We start from the raw sequence: 23,547 nt of genomic DNA, 5'->3' as shown, positions 1-23,547 counted from the left end.
TGGCTGCAGGGACCAGATAGACTCCTGTTGCAGGAACGAAGGATGAGGTGAGCAGGTTGTTCAGTGATGATCAAGCCCTAACACCCCACCTTCCAGGGAGGAAAATGGTGAGCTGATTCGAATGCCCTAAAAAATGCCATGGAGGGGCATGACAAGAATCGGAACAGAGAAGAGGCTGGAGCAGGTAGAGGAAGGAGAGAATAAAGGGGAGAACTGGGCCAGGCCGTAGTTGTGGACAAGATGTGGATGCTTCCAAGTAGAGAGAAGTTTACCAGTACTGCAGATTTGATGTTCTGTCAGTGTGTCAGACATGAGCACCTCATTTGAACCAGTGCCAGAAGGAGGACGTGCTGTTGTGTGTCCCACACCACCTGCAGCCCCATCCTCATTGGCAGCTGCTTTGTGAAGTGCTCCTGGGAGATGGATCTCAAGGAGTGCTGGGAGGGGACATGCTGACCTAGGTGCATTAGAGGAGGTGTTTCTGTACTACAGCTGCCTGTGGCACAGAGATTTCCTTGTATGGGAAGCCAGTAGTGGGTGGAGGAAATTGGCATCCTTGGCTGAAAGACAGGAAGGGAAAGACTTCCAAACATCAGGATGAGAACAGAGAATCGAGGCACCAAGACAAAAACAGATAGGAAAATATTTGTAAGGTGTGTTTCTAAACATGGCAGTTGAAAGCATATGAGAATCATTCTGTAGAGGCAGAGGTGAGCCTGCACCAGAACACTTGCTCCTAGCATTTCTGGGACTCCCAGCCAAATGCAGAGAGATAGGCTTGATCTTCCTTCCCCAGGCAAGGTATGCCAAAAAAAATGGTTCTGTATAGTTCGAAGATTCCGTTACTTCATTTTTTCAATTTTAATTTAACATTTTTCAAAGCAATTACTAAAAAGCAGTAGGGCTCACCTTCAGTCTTAAACACTTCTGTTCTCCAAGTGGAAAAGTGGGAATAATTTCCTACCAGAAGTGCAGTGGAGTTGCAGCTGTAAGAAGGAGCTAGAAAAACAATGCATGTCTAGAAATCCAGGAGCTTCCATTGCCTGCATAATGAAAAGTAATAGAGTTACACTGCTGACTTGAGTCCTCCAAGCTCAGAAATACTTCTCCAAAATGCAGTTTGGCTTATAAAGAGTTGAATTCTGTTGAAGCAGAGCTTGTGATGAAAGTTGGTTGAAGGAATGTGCACTCCCCAGTCTGTGAATGCAAACTAAACAACAGTGGTCCCAGGACTCAGCTGCACCCGGGGGAAGTGCCCAAGGGGGGAGGCTGCTGAAAGGGTAGATAGGGTGGCCTTGGAGGCAGCAGAACTTTGTGAAAATCCATCTCCCACTTCAGCATCTGGCAGGGTTTTTGTTGAACAATAACCACAAGCTAAATTTGCCATATATAATTCCTGAGAGAAGCCAGTAGTAACTGATGTTTTGATTTTTGAGTGTGTTCCTGTGAAACTGCTCAAATCTCAGCTGTAGTTTGAAAATACTGCCCTATCAGAGAACCAAAAGGAATTTACCTTCAGGGTTGTCCCCATGGTAAGATTGTCACAAAATTTTTAGCCCCTTGCACTATTACAGTGTAGAAAATATAACTAGGCCTGTTTCTCTTGCACATCTGTTAAATGTTTCATGTGTCATTTTAGTATATACTCTGAATAAGTGAGCTTTAGATCATGGCACTGGAGTTAGGATGTTCTGAAGAGTGTGTATGGATTATACCCCTCTGCAAGAAGCCCCATGTGTTACAAGAGTCATTCAAGCATGCTCAGCAGTGCTTTCGTTTTGCTGTGCCTTGCACTCACAGCTAGCAAAGTGCCTTAGAAATCATTTCATTTGTTGTCTTTGCTTTTCTTTAGCTTGTAGTTGGAGTATTAAATGCTTTCTGTACCAGGCTGACATGCTTCACCTTGCATGTGCCAGTGGCTTAATAAGAGCATCTGCTGTCTTTCTGTAGCAAATCTGATGATTTTTCTATGCACGTATATTTAGTTGTACATATAAATAGAATCCAGACATTGTTAGATGCATATGAAAGGGGATGTCAGATTGAAATGGTAACATATGAGGTTTTCTGCAGTTCCATTTATGAAGTATCAAGTTAAAAACAAAGCTGTGAAGTAGCCAGAAAACTTTTTTATTTCTGCAGCCAAAGGCATATGCTTGTACAGCCTAACCTAATTAGGTCTCTGATATGTTCTTAGAATGGTCAGTATTTCATGTGTTGTATCGTTGTCTGTGAGCTGTTTTTTCATTATGGTTGGCCCTTTACACAGCAGAAAGTAGGAAAGCACTGCTCCAGATGTCTGGCTCCTTTCACCAACTTTGTTGCTGTCTACAGCAGAATTTGAGTTTTAACTCTACAGAGCAAATTCCCTTTGAATCTTTGGATACCCTTAAACAGTATAGTACTGGAGTATGTGTAAATGTCTACAAAGTACAGTGATTGGAGTGGCTGGTTTAAGAGGAGCTATAAAATGGTTCCAGCTGGAGTGCATTCTTGAGGTAAGCTCAAAATGCACTCTAAATTATCAGCACACTACTCAGAAAAAACACAAGAAACAAATCATCTTTAGTGTGCTTTGCTTCCCTTAATGCACATAAGGATAGTGTAAATGGAAGCTGGTCAATTTTCAACAGTTTGTGTAAAATTGTCCCTAGGTTTTGCTTCTGTACTTCAGCCTTTGTGAGTAAATGCATCACACGGGGTTGTAAGTATACTATACCTGTGTGTATTTCTGTGGTCATAATGCTGTCTATATTTTAATAAGTATTGTGTATCTGTCCATTAATATTTATATGGAATGGAGAGCTTTGGTTCTTGCAATTTTTAATAAACATTGATGGTGTTACTAGTTTATACAGAGCATTCAATATGCTCCATCAAAATGGCAGCTCTAATTAGGTTCCTTGAATTAGCTAATGGATTTTGAGAAAGATAGCTTACAAAGCTCTTACAGCTGTCCAAGATATTCCTGCCATGGCAGAAAGACAAAAGGCTGCTGGAAGCTACAGCTTTTAAAGCGTTAGAAATGCAGCTGACAGTTAAAAATGATAAATTACATTTGTTTTTTTTTTCCTGTAAAAGTCCTAACGCTGGATTAATGTTATCCTTGTAGTGACCATTCATTAAAAACACCCCAAAAATGCCAACTTTATAGTAAGGATGTGTTTTGGCTCTGAGAGCTGTGCTTTTCCCTGATGCTTTGCACATGATGGGAATTCTTTTTTATTTTTAAAATGTAAGCTATATCTGTCGCAGAATTACAGACACAGAGAACTTTTTTGTTTTTGTTTTTGGTTGAGGTTGAGTTCTCTACCTCCTCTCTAGCTAGGCCAGGTATTAAAAAAGCAAACCACACAGAGGATTAGATTAGTTGCTGCCACTCTGCCAGTGGCGTAGACTGGCATGTATGTAACGAAGAGCAGATGATACAGTCTCTAGTGTGAAACTTGGAGAAGTAATTTCTGAGAGAAAATGGATAGTTACTCTGGGCTTTGAAATTTTCAACAAAATATGTTTTAGAACATGGGCAGTGGCATCTACTGTGAAGGAATTCTTAGATCCTCAATTCTTCTTTCACAAGGGAGTGCAGAAATGAAGACTGCACTGAATTGTCACCTTCTCTCCCTCCTGCTTTTGCTTTGTGTGTGGTAAAGAGAATTCCCGAGGGACTTCTTAATGGCTAATTCATTGGAAGTTTGTAAAGCAGTTATTATTTCAGCTTTAGTGATAAGTTTAATAAACGGTAGTGCAAAAAGCAATAGCCTATAAGTGAAAAAAACCTAGCTGTCAGTTGCAGGCAGGTGTGATAGTTTTTAAGAAATGCTGTTACATTTCTACACTGGAGTTTAGCATTCAGTGTTTGCTTTGTTGAATTGTTAAAGCTGCTGTAAATGGAATTTGGAGGGCTGAAAAATCTGCTCTGTGTTGATGTGACCTATCTATTCTAAATATGCCAGCTGCTTTACATCAGTGAAGTAAAATACCCCCTCCCAAGCTGTGTTGTAATACAAAGTGCCAAAAAAGGCAATTTAAGTACTTTGCCGTGTAAATCCAGATGAAATTACCTTGGAGAGAAGGCCTTCAATTATGCCTCACACGTGACTTCTGCATGATGGATAAAAGGCATAATTGATATCATCTTTAGTGAAGAAACCAGAAACTGTTGCATTGTCTAGAGGCTACTGAAAATACCAGGAAAATCTGTTTTTCATTATTTTCATTGTGTATTGTTTATAGAGAGTTTGGTTGTTGTCAGCAGCCGAGTCCCTAATCTCCCTGCTTTCCTAGCCCTTCAGAGACAAGTGCACATCTCACATCAACAAGACAGCAGTAGACTGGTCCCATGCCAGAAACAGACATTGCCATTAACCAGCCTGAACTGGAAAGGCATCTTTTTTTTATTATTAGTTAAGGTCTGGTGATTGCCTTCTTTGATGAGGCACAATACATTGAGCAGAGAAAAGGGAAAAAAATGACCTTTCTTTGAAATGAAGATGACAATCTGGCTACAAAGAAGAAAATGTCTGCCTTTTTCTCTTTCTACTTGATTGCAAATAATGTGTTTCTGTTAGAGTAGCATATACCATATCTGCTTGCAGTGAAGTTAAATCTCAGTATGCCAATTTTGTTTCCATAAAACAACAAATTAGGCTATACCTCCCGTTATTCCTGGCCAGCAGCAGTCAACTATAAGTTATAAAGGAGAGTAATGGAGATGAGAAGTGGCTGGTTTGAAAAGATGATGCTCATTTGAATGTCTAGGCCGTCTGCCATGACAAACAGGAAAAGGTGTTCTATGTCATGTGAAGGGAGGGAAACATAAAAAGTTGCTTTGTGTCAAGCCACTGAGAGATATTTTATAAACAGTTTGGAAAAACTGAAAGTGATACAAATCTGTTGGTCTGAATCTTCAAATGGTTCTTTTGAGGCTTCTGTAAACATATTGTGAGCTATTTGGGGAAAGAAAAGGTTAATGACGTCGCTAATTCATATCATGCAAGGTTTTCTTTCCTTCTTTCTTCCTAATGAGTGTGTAGGAACCTGAGAATATCATCATCTCTCTTTCCACTAAGCTCCTAATGTCAAGAGGTCAGCAGTGATGTTACAGGGTCAATAGGACTCAATTTACATCCAGACAAATGGTAGTCATGTGCTGCCCTAGGAGGCTTTGACCTTTTGGACAGAAGTAGTTGTACTGCTTTTATGTTAGCCTAAAGAACTGGAAGGTGACAGCGTATGTTCCACTGAAGCACAGTTATGATTTTTTAAAATATTGTAAAACAGATTAAGATTCAGGGACTTTAATATACAGGTTCAAATAAGTATAAATAGCTTCTTCAGTGTAATTTGTTTTTCTGCAGCTTATTTATGATTCTTTATATGTATTTATATAGAGAGAAACTCATCCATCTAATGCCTCTCACATCAGTCCCTCTGAGCCGACCTTCTCAGACAGTCCTGCCTAAATGGAACAGGACTCAAAGTCTACCTACTTTGCCCCAGTGTCCAAATCAAGTGTCCTTGTAGAGCCCCTCTCCACTGAGAAAGACAGTAACTGCGTATACATCAAGTGTATTCCTGCCCAGAGCAAGAAAGCCAGTGTTGTGGAAACCAATAAAGCCATATGCATGGTTCCAATTCCTAGAAAGATGTCATTCTTAACTTGGGTCCTCAGTGTGGATGTATGTAGTCAAAACCCAGGCTGGCTTTGACTGAACATCAAAGGTGATTCCTGAACCTGCAAGGCAATATCAGTGATGTCAGCAAGGCATTTCTGACCAGTCTTTCCTCACAATACCATTTCCTTACTCAAGTGCATATGAAAACAACAAATGTTCATTTCTCTCTAAAATCTCTTTCTCTTGGTGGTGACAAAGATGAAAGCTGAAATATTGTAGAATTATGTTCTTACTATTGATTTTCTTTTTATCGCTTCCCACCATTCTTTTTATTCCTTCTTCCTATTGAGGTTGCAGAAGTACCTTCATAAGCAATGAAGATACTTTCTACTTCAGGGTAGAAATGCAAGGGCTGGAACTGAAAGAGTAACTTACTCAAATATTTATTTATTATAACTTCAAAATGGAAGTTTTACCCTAAATGAAAGATACTCTTACATGCTCTGTTGGACACCCTTATACTGTATATCTTTGTATGCCACTGTGTTCCTTTCAGTATGTAAAATTAGTTTTGTTTTTTAGCAGATCGTGAATGGAAGATTGTCCATTCTTTAGAGTCTGCGAATCATATTTTGTCTTGGATTTGTTTGTTAATAGAAAATTCTCTAAAAGAATAATTTTCCTTTTTCTTCTTTTTTTGTTTGCTTGTTTTGTTTTATTTTAACTTGGAAGCACCAGTTATTTGCTTAGGGGGCTGACAGTCAGCTGGGTGAAATCAGTGTTTGAAAGAAGTGGCTGGCAAAAAAGCCCTGTGCAATAATGATGTGTTTAGGAAAACCACTGGAAACAAAATGTTTATTGCCTCTTTATATGTATGTTTATATATAGCTTTAAGTGGTTCATCTTACTTCATATGTGCAACACTTGTTTTTAATTTTGTATTATCAAGAAAGCTGCAGTAACTCACTAATTTAAAAAATGTCATTTTAACTTGAATGATGGAAATCCAGATTAGCAACTCAGAGGAAGAACACAGGAGATTTTACTGTGCAAAACCTGAGCCATACATATTTAATACTGATTATGGTGTTTTGATTCTTTGGAAAAAACCTAGTCTGTCATATTGGATATATGATATTATTGCTGTGGTGCTTGTTCATCTCTCTTTTCAGAGATGATGGGGTGAAATTTCACAGTCATAGTTTAAATAATGTCAGAGAGCTTGAAGCTCAGTCTCTGCTACATTATGGTTCCCTTTTTGTATTGGGATGTCTGTTCCAGCTGTATCAGTTGAGAGGCTGTTTCGAAGCCAGTCCCTTTTCAGTCACAGTGGGCAAGGTGGGCCCTGCGTGGTGCTTCTGACAGGTGCAGGCCCGGGGAGGGTGATTCCTGGCAATTCTTTACCCAGTTGGTGGTACAGCCCCAGCAGCTGGACTAGAACGTTCATGTGGGTTAGAACGATAGCACAGACTTGTTTTTATCCTTCTCCCAAGGCAGAAGAAAGCTTTGGTTTTAAGGACTGTATTTAACAAAACTATAGAATGACTGTCAGGAATGTGCTTTTTCCTCTTTTGAATGCTCACATTAAGAGTTTTTTTTCTTTTCTGTTTCCAAAAAAACCCTTGCAGTGTGTGCATCTTACTGGAAGAACTGTTGAACTTTTCTTAAACTTGTTTATGGCTTGGGATTTTGGGCATATTTTGTTACTATTGTCTGAAATCAGCACCTGAGTCTTCACAATTCTTTTTGAAGTTTCTCAGAGATTTATTCCTACACGGAGACATTATTTTAAAACTTCCCAGTATCAGCTGCTTCTGAATCAGTCTCCTTACACGTAGCACAATTTTAGGAAATCATTCTGAAATCAATTGGAAAATGCAGAGTGAACAGTTCTCTCAGTCTTACGACACAGAGAAGCCCATGAATAGATTAAATGTTGGATCTTGGGAACATGTGATGGTGGAGGGAATGATAAATGTGTGGTTGCATGATTCTCTTAAGGATGTGTAGCATGGCTCCAGAGCCATGTCAGGGAAACAAGTGTGCACAAAATTGTAGATATGATGACTGTAATATTTATATCTCCTCAAGGAGAGAGCACTGCATTAAATGTAAAGCTACTGTAAAAGAAATCTGTCTGCTATACTTACTGGGCTTGCTGAAAAGCTTCAATAAGTGTCCTTAATGTAAGCTGACTTTGATTGGAGCATTGTTTTTATATTTCATCTATAAGTTCAGGTCCCTTTTCAGTATAAATAGTCATGCATCTGAAACATTTGAACTGGTATTCATCTGCTGTTTCCCTGTCTGAGAACCACTATCTGATCAAACCAATATTTTTTAATTATGTATTTATAGACAGAGGGGAGAATAGTTTACAGTCAATGTATGATCTTCTCTGCAAATCTTGGAATATTGTGTTGGGTTTTTTTTAATATTGCCTTATCGGTTTCTTTTTTTTATTACTGATGACTTCATTCTGCTTGAATTCAATGCTTCAGTTTCTTTGGGGTAAACTAATAGATTATGTATGCGATATTTGCACAGTGCTGATTGAATTCATCTGGTGAGTTTGAATGTGGTTCATATATTCACATAATTGTCAGGAGCCAACTTGAAATTCAGAACTGTTTCATGAGCATTGCACAGGGCATCATATTTATCTCACTTTACTCAGGAGTGGGTAAAACTTTCATGGTAAGATAGAATGCAGCTCTTTCAAAAGCCAGTGTCTTTTACATTTGTGCCTAAAAACTGGTGGAGAAAAAAAAAAAATCTGGCACTTTAACTGTATCCTGAAAATATGAAGCAGATGTACTGACCCAACCCTCTTCCTACCTGTCCCCTTCACTTTTCTAACACATTCGGAACCTGCTGGCCATTTTTGACCAGACTTGATGGGTGACTTGATGTTCAAGAGATACTGGAACACAAAGCTTCACAAAGTGAAAATAAGCAGGCTGCTAGAGAGGCCCAGATGAATGCTCTTGCATTCATTCAGTGGAAACACTGCAGTGTGAACCATTATCAGACACAAGAGAACCCACAGGAGAGAAGCACAGGAAATCAGACTTCACGGAGCTGCTTGTTTCCACAGAGATTATGCTTGTGTTTTCACACTAATCCAGATGGATAACTTTCCATGTGCTGCTATCTTTCATTCAAATGTTCCTACTCATTCTCATGCTTAGGGTTTGTAGCTTAATACTGCGTGGCAGAGGTTTGCCAAAGCAAAATCTGTCAAGCCCTGTCTTGTAATATATATAATCAGCTTGAACTCTGCAGCACCACTTCCACTTGCTGGCTCAAAGGGTTTGAGCAGAGGGAAGTTCACCTACTAGAGATCTACAGTCAGTAGAGCACAGGCTCCTGTTACTATCTCTTAAAATGTATTAATCTCAGATTTAACTTTAAAAGGGGGGAGAAAACCCAATGTGTGTGGTATTTTCAGATTGCCTCTTCAACACAACTGCCTAGAGGTAGAAAGTGGGTATGTGGCCATTAGACTACTGGTGACAGGTGCTATACAGTTTGCAGAGAGCTGCAGGGAGCCAGATTGGCTGGAATCAAACTAGACCTATTGCCTGTATTTCAGTATTTCCCTCCTAGCTAGTGCTGCTTTGGGCAATGTTGTTGGCAAAGCAACAGGGACTATACTTTAGGCCTTATCTGTATGTTAGCAGCCCTCATTAAACATGTTATCTGTACTCACAAGTAATGTCAGGGGATTTCACAGGTATTGTACTGCTCATGAGCTATGGACCAAACTTCACTGTTCTGAGTGATAGTCCCCATTAGCTAGACCTCAGTTTCAGTGTTTTGCAAACTGGAAATAGTTCTCCACTATTTGACAAGAATTCATGCAAGGAATAGAGGCATTTATCTGTGGAAGGAATAAAGGTGAAGAGGGAATATACTTTTTTTTCCCCTCAGTAGTCCACAGAGTGTATGCAAGCTTTCTGCACTGTCTTGGCAGATCATGAGAAAAATTTCATATGCTCTGGAAGATTTCAGTAAGTCAGCCAGAGAAGCTTGAAACCTCTGGGACTTTGTAGAGTGGATGGATAACTTAGGCTTCAGGAAAGGAAGTCATTTGATTTTTCATGGAAACACACTGATGCCTCAAGTAAACATTTCCAATTGTGACTGCATATTTAGTTGCATTTGCAGCCTACATGGAATTTCTCTTAATTGGTAGTTAATTTCCAACCAGTCTAGATTGCTGATAGATACTAGAAGCTAAGTATTATTGAACTCATGGGTTTATGTCCAATATTTTGTATGTGCTGTCCAAATTCAGTTTGCTATGCAAATCCTATGAAAGGCTTCCCTAGATTCTGGCATACTCATAGTGGAGTGCGATGTAGCAAGCTACTCCACTGAGTCTGTGCTCAGGTGAATAAATCTCTGTGTCTGTAGTCCACTGGTGGTGAGGCAGAGTTAAGGTTGTAGATTAAGAGAATATATGATGATGTGCTGCAATAACAATGGTTTGAGTTTAGGAGCAGCCACAAATTAATTGTATAATTAATAATCCCCTGTGAATGCCAGTAAATGCTACTTAGCTATACAGTCAGCACTCACCCCAGTGCTGACTACAGCAGGGCTGGAAGTAGCTGCAGGAAACTTTTAATTTATTAATTTTAAATGTGACGAGAGGGTTTTGAATTCTTAGCCATTTTCAGGATTTTATTTAATACTTCCTGGTTATAGCTTGAGCTTCCACAGTTGTACAAGCCCAGCTGTAAGGTTTTAGAAGGCTCACTAGGGTCAAAACCCACAGAAAGGCATGTGTTTAACTTGATAAACGAAGCAACTCCACTGGATTTACCAGAGCAGTTTTCAGTGTATGCAGTCCTGCATACAAGTGAGTCTTTGTGGATTACTAAGTGAATTACAGTTTAATTACCACTTTAAAAAGATGGTGTCAAGATTTAATAGTGGGCTTTCCCATCTCTCTTGCCTCCCCTGGATTTTCATGGCTGATGTTTGAGTTCTTTGTATAATTGGGAGGGAGTTTGGTTTTTTTCATGAGCCGAAACTTTCCTGTGCTTCTCTGTGAATAGTAGTTTATTCTTTTCCTAGAACATATGTAATTTTAGGGAAATTCCACATTTAGCATGGGAGCAAAAGGAAACATTTTTTGTCAGCTTATCATCATCATTATTATTATTAAAATATGATAGTCATTTATAGCTGTTCACAGGAATGTTAAAAGTTTTCTTGTGCCCCCCCATCTGTCTGCATCCATCTGTTGTCTCTTGTCTTGTACAGGAATTGTTAAGTTCTTTGGACAGGGACAGCCTTTTTTAAAAACAAGGATCAAGTTCACTTTTAGCAGCTTTGTCAATATAAGAAAGCAAAAATAAGGCTGATATGGGCCAGTGGGAACTATGCAAATCAGGAAAATCAAACATAATCAATTTGTCTCGGGTGTGTACCTGGTGTCAGATATGTGTGTTCATAGGAGTTTTATTTAGATTTTTTTTTTCCCCTCAGTGGCTGCACAGGTGGGGGGAATGCTGATCGTATCCAGAGGTTACGGAAGGAGTACCACCAGGCCAGGCGGGAGGGCTTGCCCTTCTATGAGGACGACGAGGGAAGAACACAGCTCTCTGACTACGACCAGCTCTGGGTAGGTCCACCATGGGATCCAAAGGGCTTTTGCAACATTCAGAGTTAGCAGAAGGTGCTGATTTGTTTGTGTTTTCTGGAAATCCTGTATCAGTTTAACATGAATGTAGGGAGTTTATATGAATGGAGAAATCCTTCATGCCAGCCCACCAAAGAAAAAGTTACTATTGAGAACTTGGCTAAAATTAGCTTGTCGGTTCACTGTGTTTGATTTAGGCCCAGATTTCCTCCTTTAAGCCCAAGATAGAGAGTGACTGCCAAACTTTGTCACATGTGGTAACATCAAGGCTTTTCGGATGGATTCATGGTACTCTGGCTGTTCATCCAGTAATTCTCTGCTAACAATGCTAACAAGAGCATTAGAAGAGCAGACTTTCACTGTGCTTAGCTGCAAAGTCAGAGGGAGGAAATAGAAGCATGTCTGTCCTACCCTTCCTTCTGCACACGGGACAGTAGCAATCTGGCCACGTTAGAGCCTTTATAACTTTTAAAAGGTGAAAAATGTAATAATTTGTTCCTCTGCCATCAAAAGATATTAAAATATTCTACAAACTCTATAGAAGTGTTACAGGCATGGTGTATTATTCCCTGTTTTACATCTAGGACTCACTACACAGAGACATATGAGGAGTATGTCTTCTCCCCACTAATGAAGAGTAACCTATAACCTATAGAAGAAGCAGAGATTAAATCAACAGTGCCAGATTTTTGAATGTGTTAAATAAATGCAACAGCCATGGTCTAGGGGTACTCAAGAGCTCTGCCTGAGCAAGTTTTGAACTTGGACTCTGTCTCTTTAGAAGTAATTATAATCAACCAGCATTCAAAAATGTAACTTTGATAAAATGCAATTTATGCTAAATTCAAAATTTTAGTTTAAAAAAAGACAGAATTATGTTAAAATCTTTAAAATCTATATACATCTGAAGTTTGAACTAACATTGGTTTTAATGTCTCCAGACTACCGGTATGAATGATGAAGTGAAATCTGCAATGACTGGGACTATAGTACAAAAAATCCTGGGCAAGACTAGACTTTATTGCAATCACAGAGAGATACAGAGTTAAAAGGGGTTTTTTTACATAAATTATCATATGTATTTGTTCATTAATTCCAAAACTGTTGTTGTATATATTATTCTGATTCAATTACCAAAAGTGTCATCTTCAGCGAAATAATTCTTTCCTTAGAGCAGTTAACTTTAATCCACTGCCTTAAATTTTGTGACCCAAATTTGTGAGTCAATGTACCTTCCGTTCTTCTTCTGAATTGCTTTTGTAAACTAAAATAAGAATATGCATCAAATGTGTCTTTCTGGTGAAATTCTGTGTTGTGGTAAGTGTCCTGACAGGCCTCAGACTGGGTCAGGGCTACCTCTTTAGCAGCCTGAGGATTTCTACTTCTTATCTGAAACTGATAAAACCTTATTAATGCTCAGATGAGGTTGAGATTTATGATCCAGTGTGGTTTCACAAGATTCACAAAGGTTTCTTCTAGGTAATCCTCTCTAAGCCTTTTCTGTTAGGTATAATGCCCAGAGATTACTGATTTCCAAAGCTTTGCTTTTCCCATGAGGCATGTTGTTCTTAATCAAAGCACCTGAAAGGGTGCTTAAATTATCTAAATCTTGAAATAATAGTGATTCGTAATAGTGGCAGCAGAGTTGTTGCTTTTTGTCCTTCCGGTGCAGAATATTTGTAAATACTTTCGTTGTGAGGAACGACAGTCTGCTCAAAAATCAGAGTTTACCTTGAGGGCTTTGGTACTCTGAAGTTTGTTGCTGCAACAGTTCTTCTTGTTGAAGTGGTTTCTAAACTTCAAAGACTTCTGGTCTCTTCATTGCAACAATATCACCCACTGATCCATCCAGCTGTGCTTTCGTAGGCACAGTCTTCAAGCCTTGAAAATACTGCAGCCACAGCTTGCTCTCTTTTGACTCATGGCTGAAAGTTCTACTCCTGCGTGTAGTTTTACCCTTAAAATACCTGTGTTAAAATCTACAGAGATGGAAAAGAAAGAACAAAAATAGAATCAAAATATTAAAAAGAAAACAGATGTCTCAAAACATCTTGCCAGGAGAGTCCTCAAGATAGTTTGTAAGCAATGCCATCATTCCCACCTTGGGCAGCTGACCCTCAGCAGTACTGTGGTAACACAGATTGAACAACAGCTGATTTTTTTCCACCTTTACTTATCAGTGAAGAGACATGCTGATGCTTAATTGCATAATTGTGAATAAATAAAAACTTACTCTAATCTTCAGGATGTCAAGTCTTTCTTTGAAGAGACAACAGACAGCTGAGGAGGAGGAGGAAAACCTTCTGGTAGAAGTTTTCTTTCTTCACACCGGAAGTTATGGCACCAGGGAAGCTGCAGCTGGAAAAGAAATGCTGGGTCTTTTTAAGACTCAATTAGTCCTTTCCTTACTTTTCTCAGTCAACTGTTTTACCTAAGCCAACTTTCCTATAAGATGTCTTTCTAATGTGCAGCAGCTGCTGTAATCGCTTCCCACCATCTCACGAAACATGCAGATAAGTTGGGAAAAGCAGAGGATAATTAGAGAAGACACTATCCCATCGCAAATCAGCAGCCTCAAAAATGGACCCTGGGTCTTGTCCTCCAAAATAGTATCTGAGAACTCATGAGGCAAATTTCTATCTGATAAAGCTGACATTGACAAGTGGCCTTTAGCTGACACTGTAGTGGGACAGAATTTCTAATAGAAGGGGTACTTCTAACAATCTACTTTTTTTAAGTGGGATAAATCAAGTTAAAGTGCAGAGCCGGCTGAAAAGCTAGCATTGTAAGGGAAAATGATCTCATGACAGGCAATTGGGATCCATAAATGTTTTAAAAATAAGGTCAAAAATTCATTTTAAATAGGCCTGCTATTCTCTCATCATCCATTCCTCCCCCCTGCATCCATTTTCCAATTCTCCTCTGTCCTTCTCATCTGTTGCTGGATGAATTTTTTGCTCTCTTGCGCCTTCATTCTGCTTTCTCTTCCCCACAGTCTGTTCCTTTTCTTTTTGTAAGGAACTGAATAATTCAGTTTAGTGTGTCTTCATAAACAGACGAATGTATATAGCACTGTCTCTGCTATAGAGCCAGACCCTTTAAAATTCTTTTCTAGTTTCATTGTGCTTTGGTTTGTTGTCAAGTTTTGCATCCTTTGGACTTTTTCTCCCCCATCACCCACCCCCTCTTTTGAGGTTTATAACTAGTATAAGTGATAAACCAAATTCTGTATGGTGGATCACAAGGCTTAAAGTAAACCTCAGCTGGTTAGCAAAAGGACAGGCTGATAAGTATAAATATTGTCTAGGAAATTGAATACCTTTTGTTGTCGGTGTAAAATGAGATTACCCTAAAATTTTCTGACAGCTAGGGAATATTGGGATGTATCGGCTCTAAAAAGGGTTTAGGCATGTGCATACATGCTCATGTCTTAGTGCGACATCAGATACTCAAAGCACTCATGAACATACCCAATAAAAACCTAATCCGGATCTCCCAAATGAGGCAGATGTTTATGTACTATTATCATAGCTGCAGTATCAGTCATACCCTGAAAGAACTGTGTAAGAATAAGCTGCAAGAACTTAGTCACTCTAGGAAGCTGGAAGGCTTTTTCATGGACAGTCTTTTTCAGGGCTTTAGAGTCACAGCCTAATAGCAGATCATGAGAAATAGCTAAGGAGCTGTCAAGATGGAGCCATGCAGTTAGCATCTGCACTTGTATTTAAGGGCATTTAAATAATGAGGAATTAATCATCTATTTGAGGATTTACTTGGATTGTCTTACAGACTTTGTGCAAATCCAGTTACTTAAAACATCAATTCTTTCCTTCAGGATGGCAGTAAATCCTTGAAACTTTATCTTTTTAATGTACACTCAAGGACTGCATGTAACACTGGCCACATTGCAAACAGTTCTTCACCTGTTAGTGACCACATCAGCTTCACCGTACGGGACCTTGGGTTAACTGGTTCTAAAAGCCATTTCCTTATTTGCAGATCAGATTTGCAAGCTTGTAAATAACCTAAAGATACAAGAAAACCTGTCTCTGGATACTGGCTGTGGACATTTCAATTGAAAGAAACCTGTAATGTACTGAGTTTTGTCAGTTCCCAGCTGAGAGTAGGAAAGAAGAATCATGCCTGTGTGTGTTAAAGGCCATGTACTTTATTGTGTGCCTGGCAGGATTCCAAGCCTAAAACTCAACGAGAACAAAGAAAGGAGCATTAATAACTGCATTATTTTTCCATAATGTGTCAAAGGGTTCTGCGCTTCCTTCAGGATGAATAAGGAGCTGTTTGTACTTTTCATGATCAATTAATTCCAGGTTCAGGATGTTGTATTTCAAATAGGTTAGGTTCCTAAAACACACAAACATTTGTGTTGGACTATGGTTAGAAACCAGAATTCCAGCTTCTAGAATAGTAACATTCCTATCTTCTAGCGCAATGGGAGAAGCTGACAATTTTATGTGAAACCATATAGCAGAAACTGATGCAAATTCCAGACTTTCTGAGTCCACAGACTATTAGTAGAAAACATTAAATAAAAAGAAAAATACAATAACTTATTTAAAGTATAGCTGCTTTAAAAAATACAGATCAGAAGTATTTTTTGTTAGAATACTAATTAAGAGAGTACATAACACATTTTATTAGAATGTATGATCAACTTACTGATGGAGAATTTTTTATGGCCCCAACTTGTCTCTGCTTAATGAAAGTTTCAGATTGGGATGTATTGTACAGAGCTGTTCTAACTAAGAGCAATTCTGAAACTGGCCAGCTTTTGGGGGTAGTTTTGGGGGGAAATTATTTGGGAGAAATCCCTGCCAAACCTCATGTGAAAAATAAACTATTCCAAATGGCACATGCAAGGAGAGCCAAACTCAATTCCATTAATACTAGTAATAAGGAGTGACTTCTATAACTTGTTTGGAATCATTCCTACTTATACAAAGGTTAGATTTGGCACAGATTATCTGAACCAGAGGGGAATCTGAAATGCTCATGTCTTCGTGCATACACTTTGTCCATGCTCTCATTTACCAGGGGAAACAGTTCTGGTGCCATATGTCATCTTACCAGAGCTCATTGGTACTGTTTATCCCCTACAATATTATGTGAATTCCAGAAATACCTCATGCCATCTATTCCACAAGGTGCCCCAGCATATAGCTGGGTTTTGCTGTTTTTCAGTGCAGGGGGGTGATTCTGAGGAAGACAAACACTAAGCATTTCTCTTACTTCATACAAGTTGTTGAAAGAAATCAGACCAAAACGTGTGGTGCTGCCAGGCTGTGGCTGTCCTTGCAGGCTCACAGTACTGAGAGATTCCAAATGTGCCAGCAATCATGTCCTTTGCAGTTAGGATAGGTTCTTCTGATATTGCCCAAATGGAGGATTTGAGTAGGGCATTGCAAAGATCATGACAGCTGCCATGGATCAACTTGATATGATATGAAAGGCCCTAGAGGTTTTCCATCGTATATATTTTGCTTAATTTGCCAATATGTTAAGGGAGGCAAGAAACAAATCTCTAACTGATAATTATATTGATGAGGGGAGTTTGTGAGCAGGCAATTCATGCTGTTTAATATGCTGAACAGTTACTGTGTTTGAGCACATAGTCCACAGCTCTGCAGCTTTTGTCTGTGGGCTTTTTATTCTGTGGGGCACAGAAAATGAGCACAAATAACCTTTTTGGAGCTAGGCTGTAACCTGGCTTGACTTCAGTTCTCAGTAGTAGCTGGGTCTTTGCTTCAGGTTTGGCAAGCTCCTGCCAGTATAGGCTTCAACAAGTTTCTGTCTACTTGGTCACTCTGTAGGCAGGGGACTGTGTGGCCACTTTCCCTGAGCATGTGTGCACACTCTGCCAAATCTCAGGCCGGCGTCACACAGAGAAGCTGGAAGAGGACTGAGATTTTAACACCGAGCCTTGGCACGTGGGGCTGCCAAAGCCAGTACTTTGCACCCTGAGCTTTCCCTTACTTACCCCCAGTGATACTTCTCTGTGACAGCTTGGTCCCAAGCCCCAGCAGCTCAGTGCCCCACACACCAATAGAATCAAATACAGCTGCTCCTGGGTCTGACTATAAGGGAGAGTGGAAAGTAGGCTTCCTTTTAAAATTGACCTCCTCTTCCTCAGGCCATTAGTAAGAGGCCTGCTTCACCTTCTGGAAGGGGGCCTCAGTTAAAACACTCTTTTAATTACAAGTCTGTAATGCCACTGAAATTCATGTCTGAAGCTAAGCAAACACTTAGGTATTTACTGGATCAGGCCTGAACTCAGGCCTCAAACCTGACCCCCTTTAGGCACAAGCTTTGGCCTTTACTACCAGGTATCCGGTGCATTTGTCAAGTAGATGCTGACATGGTTGACTTCTTTTTCAGTTCTTACAACTTAATTTCCCTGGGTCATGTTCATGTTCAGTGTTGCTGATTAAAAAGAAATCTCTTCCCTAAAACATACCAATGATCCAAAGACTTGCCTGCCTACTGTTGTGCCAGACAGCACCCCCTTGCCTGAAGATGCTGGTCACTGTCCAGCTCTGCCTGCTAGGGATAATATCCTGTGAAAACAGAGTGCTTTGGACAAAGGACTGCAAAATTTGTCCATTGAAGATCCGGGAAAGCAGAATGACCTCAGTGAGGCAAACAGCAAAGATTGCCCAGTGTGTGCAGAACTTGGGAGTCACGGGTTGAGCTTGAAAGAAGCTGGGTCAAGTAATACAACTGTGTCATTGAGGCTGTTAGAGAGCCCAGATCTTGTATTTGTTATGGTTAAGTATGTGACAGAAGCCAACTGAAATAATGGACTTTTCATTACGTTTGATTTCTGGATTGAGTTCTTCTGTTGTATAACTGTGCAGCACTTCTCATTACTGCAGTGCAAGATCTGAGGTGGAGGCCTTGGGTCTTCTTGAGTTTTGCTGAAGTTCCTCACTGCAAAATGCCTTAGCAGAACTGGTTGTTAAATTTCATCCTAGGTGCAGCTTCAGCAGTCAGGGTGTCAGTGCTCTGGCTACATTGTTGTCTTGCAGTTAAAAAAAAGCTAAAAAGTTCAAGATTTTTTCACAGCCAAGGTGTGAAAAGTAATTAGAATGTATCACTGGGTGCTGGGTATAAGCAATTATCTGTGAATATATAAAGGCCCTATTTTTCTCAACAAACAGGCGACGTTATAATTATTTAAAATGAAAAAGAAAGTCAGTGACTCAGACATGGGGAGATTGGGTGGATAACTTTATTAGTTCCCAGTCTAAGGTCTGTAGTGCAGATGCTAATCTAATATCAAGACTGCATTAAAATAAAGTACAAAATATGAAAAAAGAGAGCTGCATTTATCCCATAAGGCTGGTGCTGTACATAACTTTGACTGTTCTGCTCAAGGCCAGCTCTCTTCAATGTTCAGCCCTGAGTCTTAAAAAACACTGGAAAAGGGAGAAGTAACATCTTCCTTCTTGCTCCGTGCAGAATCTGACAGGAATACATTTCTTCTATCAAATGTGCTGAGTTTTGAGTTCTGCAAAAGTTAGTAATCAATTTAATCTTTGTTTGCATTTGGTTTTTTAAAACTTCTTTAGTGTTCTTGCTTGGTTTACTACATTGAATTTGTAAGCAGAAATTTCCCAAGTCAGAATGGCACCATGCAACCTAATCTGAAGAGATGATTTTGATTTGATTTTGTGTGTGTGTGTTTTGAGACACAAATAGAGGTTTTTTTTATGTTGAACAAGTGTTTTTGACACTAAACACTAAGAAAGCAAGCACAACACATACTGCTGCCTGTGTTTTTGCTGCTTTTTCCTCATCAAATGGCCTGACTGCTGTGTTAAATGTCATGTTGCCCAATATTAAGTAGAGTCATTCCAGCTGAATGGTACGTCATAAGTCCTGAATGATTGGAGATACTGAGTCTTCTGTAATCCAGGTGATATTGGAATGTCTGCCTTGCAAGCAGAAATATGAGTTCTGACCCCACTGCCTCCAAGGGTGTCCTGCTGTTCAGGACAGATAATATGTGAATAATCCAGTGGCCCAGAGTAGCATAGATTTCATAAAGTAGTATATCAAGTTCAGCATGTAAGTTGTGAATGTGTACTACTGAGCAGGAGGACAAATACTGGTATCTCTTCTGCAATTCAGTCTGGTCATCAACTGTTAGATCTTTCTAGATTTAGTCTATTCGTCTGTTTTCTTGCTAGGCTGGAGTAATGACTGTCAAAATTACTATTACAAATAATGCCCTTCTGTGTTAGGAATGCCAGTGCTGCACCTGACAGCAAACAAGGGCAGTAGCTCTGAAGGAACCTGGGGAAGCCTGGATCAGGTGTATGCTTTACACCATCAGCTATTCCAAGAAAAGTTAGAGTAGCAGATAGCTAGAGTGAAATTTTGACGTTGAAGTTACTATGTGACTCAAAATGAAGGGAGTCACTTGGATTCAAGAGTTTCTTGTAATGCAGTAAGCACGGTTATATTAAATTATATTCTATAGGTCATAATTTGATGATAACTTCTTCAAGATAAAATAAAAATTTATAATTTGAAATACATGCCTGTGCCTTCCATCTCTGGTCTGCCATCATCAAAACAAAGTCATTATGGCAATCTAAATTCAATCTTTCCTGTGGAATGATTATAGGGGAATTTAGCAAAACGCTATCTAGTGATACCCACCAGTGGATCAGTATGAACATTTACATTTGTGTTTGAAGCTAATTTTTAATGTATTTCTCTTAATTTGCTAGGAAGATACCTGTCAAGTTAGCAATTAAACTGTAATTTGGTCACTGAGGTGTTTACACGGATTAATAGATCTCTCCCTTAAGCGTATGCTCCTGGGTTTGAAATAACAACTATACTGCCTGGTAGCATGACCCCACTTGAGTTTCACACACACATGCACAAAATCAAATTCCATCACATTTTAATGCAAATTTTACCTTTGCAAATGATGGCCTGAAAAGAAAGAGTTTCCATGGTAACCTTAGGGAACACATAACCTGTTTATCATAACTTCTCCATGAAGCAAGACAGGGGGTGGGGAACATGCTTTGATGTCAGCTGTATTTTTCTGTAGACAGCATTCTGCTCTAGTACATATAGAGAATTTACCAAAATGCTTGTGTACTGTCCTAAATCAACTTTTTTTTCCCTTCTTAGAAACAAAGGCAATTGTATGGAATAACATAGGAGGTAACTGCAATAGGCAATATTCAACTCATTAACTGACCTTTCAGCTCCTGTCTATAGTTTGACAACTAGGTCAACATTTTGAAAGACCAATCAGAAATTAATAGTTAACAGATCTCTTCCATCACTTTATCTTTTCTTGCTTTCCCTCCATGCTTTAAACTTAGCCCTCAGGTATCCCTGCTGCCTTTCAAAGCCACTTTTTTATTTTTTCTTGTTCTTTCACTTCACTGCTGAAAGTACTTTTTTGAAAAATGCCTTGAAATATCTCTGAACTCCTACATTTTGGAGCTACCACGGAAAAGAATATATTGATTATGCTTCACATTTGGTGCTGACTTTCAGAGTTGAGGTGGTGGCTCCTGGAGCTGCCATTAGCGAGAGTGAGTTTGATGGCTGTGAGCATCTGTAAGGTTGTATTTTTCCTGCAGATGCACGGTAACTCCTGGATAAAGGAAAGTATGTCTGCAACATTTTTTTAAGGTCATTAGGAGTAAGGAACAGATGTTGAGGTTTTTCAGAATGCTGCTTTGAAGTGCCACTTAGGAGTCAACTGACAAGACTGACCCTATAGGCAGTGATTTTTGGGACTGGAACACAGAGGAACCATTGCCCACAGTTACCCATCTGGTATCCATCTGGTACCAGCAAACAACAGACAGTACCAAATCACAGAAAAACTGTACCAACTGCTAAATTGGTATCAGTAAGCAAAGAAGGTCACCACCCAACAGCAGTTGCAAGCAGGAGAAACAATGTCTGTAACATTTACAGACTGGTATCTGAAGATCCGGAGGAACCTGATGCCATAGCATATGGAAAGCAATTCCTGTCTCTAAGCCTGCTTATGCTGATGTTGTTTGCTCAGTATTAATCCAGGTTTTGGGGGGGGTTGGGGTTTGGTTTTTTTTTTTTTGTTAACCATATTGAATTTGCAGTGTGGAGAGCTTTTGTCACAATGCCATTGAGAGAGTGCCTCTCTTTATTGGCATCCATGTTTAACAGGATTAAGGTGGATTTAATACCCTGTGCTACAGACTAACCATTCAAATTCTAGGAGTACTGTTCCATAGTGGTGTCAAATCACAATGGAAGGAGTTGAAGTTAACTTTTAACTCCGTGACGATTTACTCTGCAGTTTTTCTTTGATGTGAAGTATTCTTGGGGAGACCTGTGGCAGGGGGTTGTTTTCCAATTTTATTACCGCCTTCTTCTTCTTCCCTTTGGTAATTTTCTCCTTTCTTCCTCCTTTTCTTTTCTTGAAGCAGTGTGCTGGTTTTTACAGTAGCTAAGTGCATAGAATGCAATAATACAACAGTGAGAGATTTAGTGCCTCTAGGTGCTGCTACCCCTTCTACTCTTGAGGACCTCCAGCAAGGCATGATTTTATAGACAGTGAAAGGCTTGCTCTCCCCTGTGAAGCCGCCTGCCTGCAGGAAGCTTTTCACTGTCTATTTCCACTACTTGCTCTGCAATTTAGTTCCATGCCCTGCTATTTCCCCCTTCCCTCCCTCTTTTCTTCCCTGACATACACATGCATATACCCCCTGCGTGCACATTCAGCACCAACACCAGATGTAGGTAGACACAGTGTTATCTCAGTGTGTGCGTTAAAACACTCAAAAATACACCAAACATTTTCATTTTGCCATCCTCATCATAAATGGAAATATTGATCTGTCCTCTGTTTGCTTTCCAGGTACTGACACTGTCATTTCATTTTCCCTAAAAAGGGCACAAGCTCATAGCTGAGCTGCAAAGCATGGCCATTACACCCTGGCATTGGTGCCAAAAACTCTGCTGACTTAGCTAGAGAAAGATGCTGAAAGCTCCTGACTTTGAGAGAAGATTCAATTCAATTCACTTCATACAATGTCTCTCATGAAGTATTTCAAAATGCCTTATATCAGGAGATAACATAATGAGAAAATGCTTTAGAGAACTGGGTATTCAGATAGCAAGACAAAATGATACACAGCAATGTACTGGAGTAAAAGAAAAGATGACTGTCATTTAAAAGCAGTAATCATCTGGATAAGTAGTCTTGTAAACTAATTACAGTGAGGAGAGAAGCAAAGAATGCAAGACTGGGAGGAACAAGAAGCAGCTTCGTTTCAAACAGGCTAAAGCAGAGTACTGGTTTCGTAGAGGGAGAGGAATTACACACAGTATTGTAGAACAACTAAAGAAGACCTGCTTTAGAAGCGTATCCACACATATGGATTAGTATGCTGTATATTGCATCACAAGTGTATCTCTGTGACAGGTTAAGTTATTCTCTTTAGTGGCTGGGAAGAGATTAATTACATTGGCCTGGTTCAGGGGAAGAGCAATTGAAATGCCTCCATGTAGTAGGAAAGAATCAATGCTGATGGGTGCTGTGGGTTTTTGGTTTTTTGTTTTGCTGCTTTTAAGATTTTCTCTCAACTCAAGGGAAACTTCTGTTTGCTTCTACATTTCAAAATAGGTTTGCAAGTGAGGGTGTTGCAAATCTGGTGCTCATTAAAGACAATTAAGAGATAGAATTAACCAAAACATATTATACAACTAATGGAAAAGGAAGCCACCCACAGAGACAGACACAGGCCAGGAAATGATCTCATTTTGCTTGGTCAAAGGAAACCATAGTCCTCCAGCACCAGGGATCGGGAGTTTGCAGAGTGAGGGTTCAGAAAGCAGAGTATTTTCTTTGTGGGGCTGTGCAAAAAACACTTTGCAGTTCTGGCTTCACCTCCATCTTTGCTGTTTTCTCTCTCTTTAGTGTTGCAAGATACAGCAAATGCTGAGAGCTTGTTTTCTACAAAACTAAGGCAATTGCCATGTTTTTAAACTGTTATGGGAACAGCCTGTTTCCCTTTTAAAGTTCCCATCTGTGTTTGTATTTTCCTCAGTCTATTGCCTTTATAGAGAATTTTCTGCTCCCTCTAAATCTAAACCATTAGTTTCACCTCCTTGAACAAGAGGTAGGGCATTACCAAGGAGGAAGAGTAAATCATGAGATAATCAGCCCTTCTTAATTCCACCATGGAACACTGCTGTTCTCAGTGTTCCTGGTGTTCATTGCATAGGGAGAAGGGA

General features: G+C 39.6%; 1 protein-coding gene across 4 annotated transcripts in view; it reads left to right on the top strand.

Moving 5' to 3' along the window:
* The window catches only part of PARD3B (par-3 family cell polarity regulator beta), a 416,855-nt gene that overhangs the window by 354,376 nt on the left and 38,932 nt on the right, over positions 1-23,547 (top strand). For all 4 annotated transcript variants that reach the window (XM_069022266.1, XM_069022270.1, XM_069022267.1 and 1 more), the window contains one exon: positions 11,118-11,253. In XM_069022266.1, the coding sequence (XP_068878367.1) occupies positions 11,118-11,253 (136 nt within the window). The remainder of the gene's footprint in view (positions 1-11,117; positions 11,254-23,547) is intronic.

Source organism: Aphelocoma coerulescens, chromosome 7 (assembly GCF_041296385.1).
Source record: "Aphelocoma coerulescens isolate FSJ_1873_10779 chromosome 7, UR_Acoe_1.0, whole genome shotgun sequence".
In the NCBI taxonomy this organism is placed as follows: Eukaryota; Metazoa; Chordata; class Aves; order Passeriformes; family Corvidae; genus Aphelocoma; species Aphelocoma coerulescens.
The sequence above is the reverse complement of the archived record's forward strand: the minus strand, read 5'-3'. Positions and strand labels throughout refer to the sequence as shown.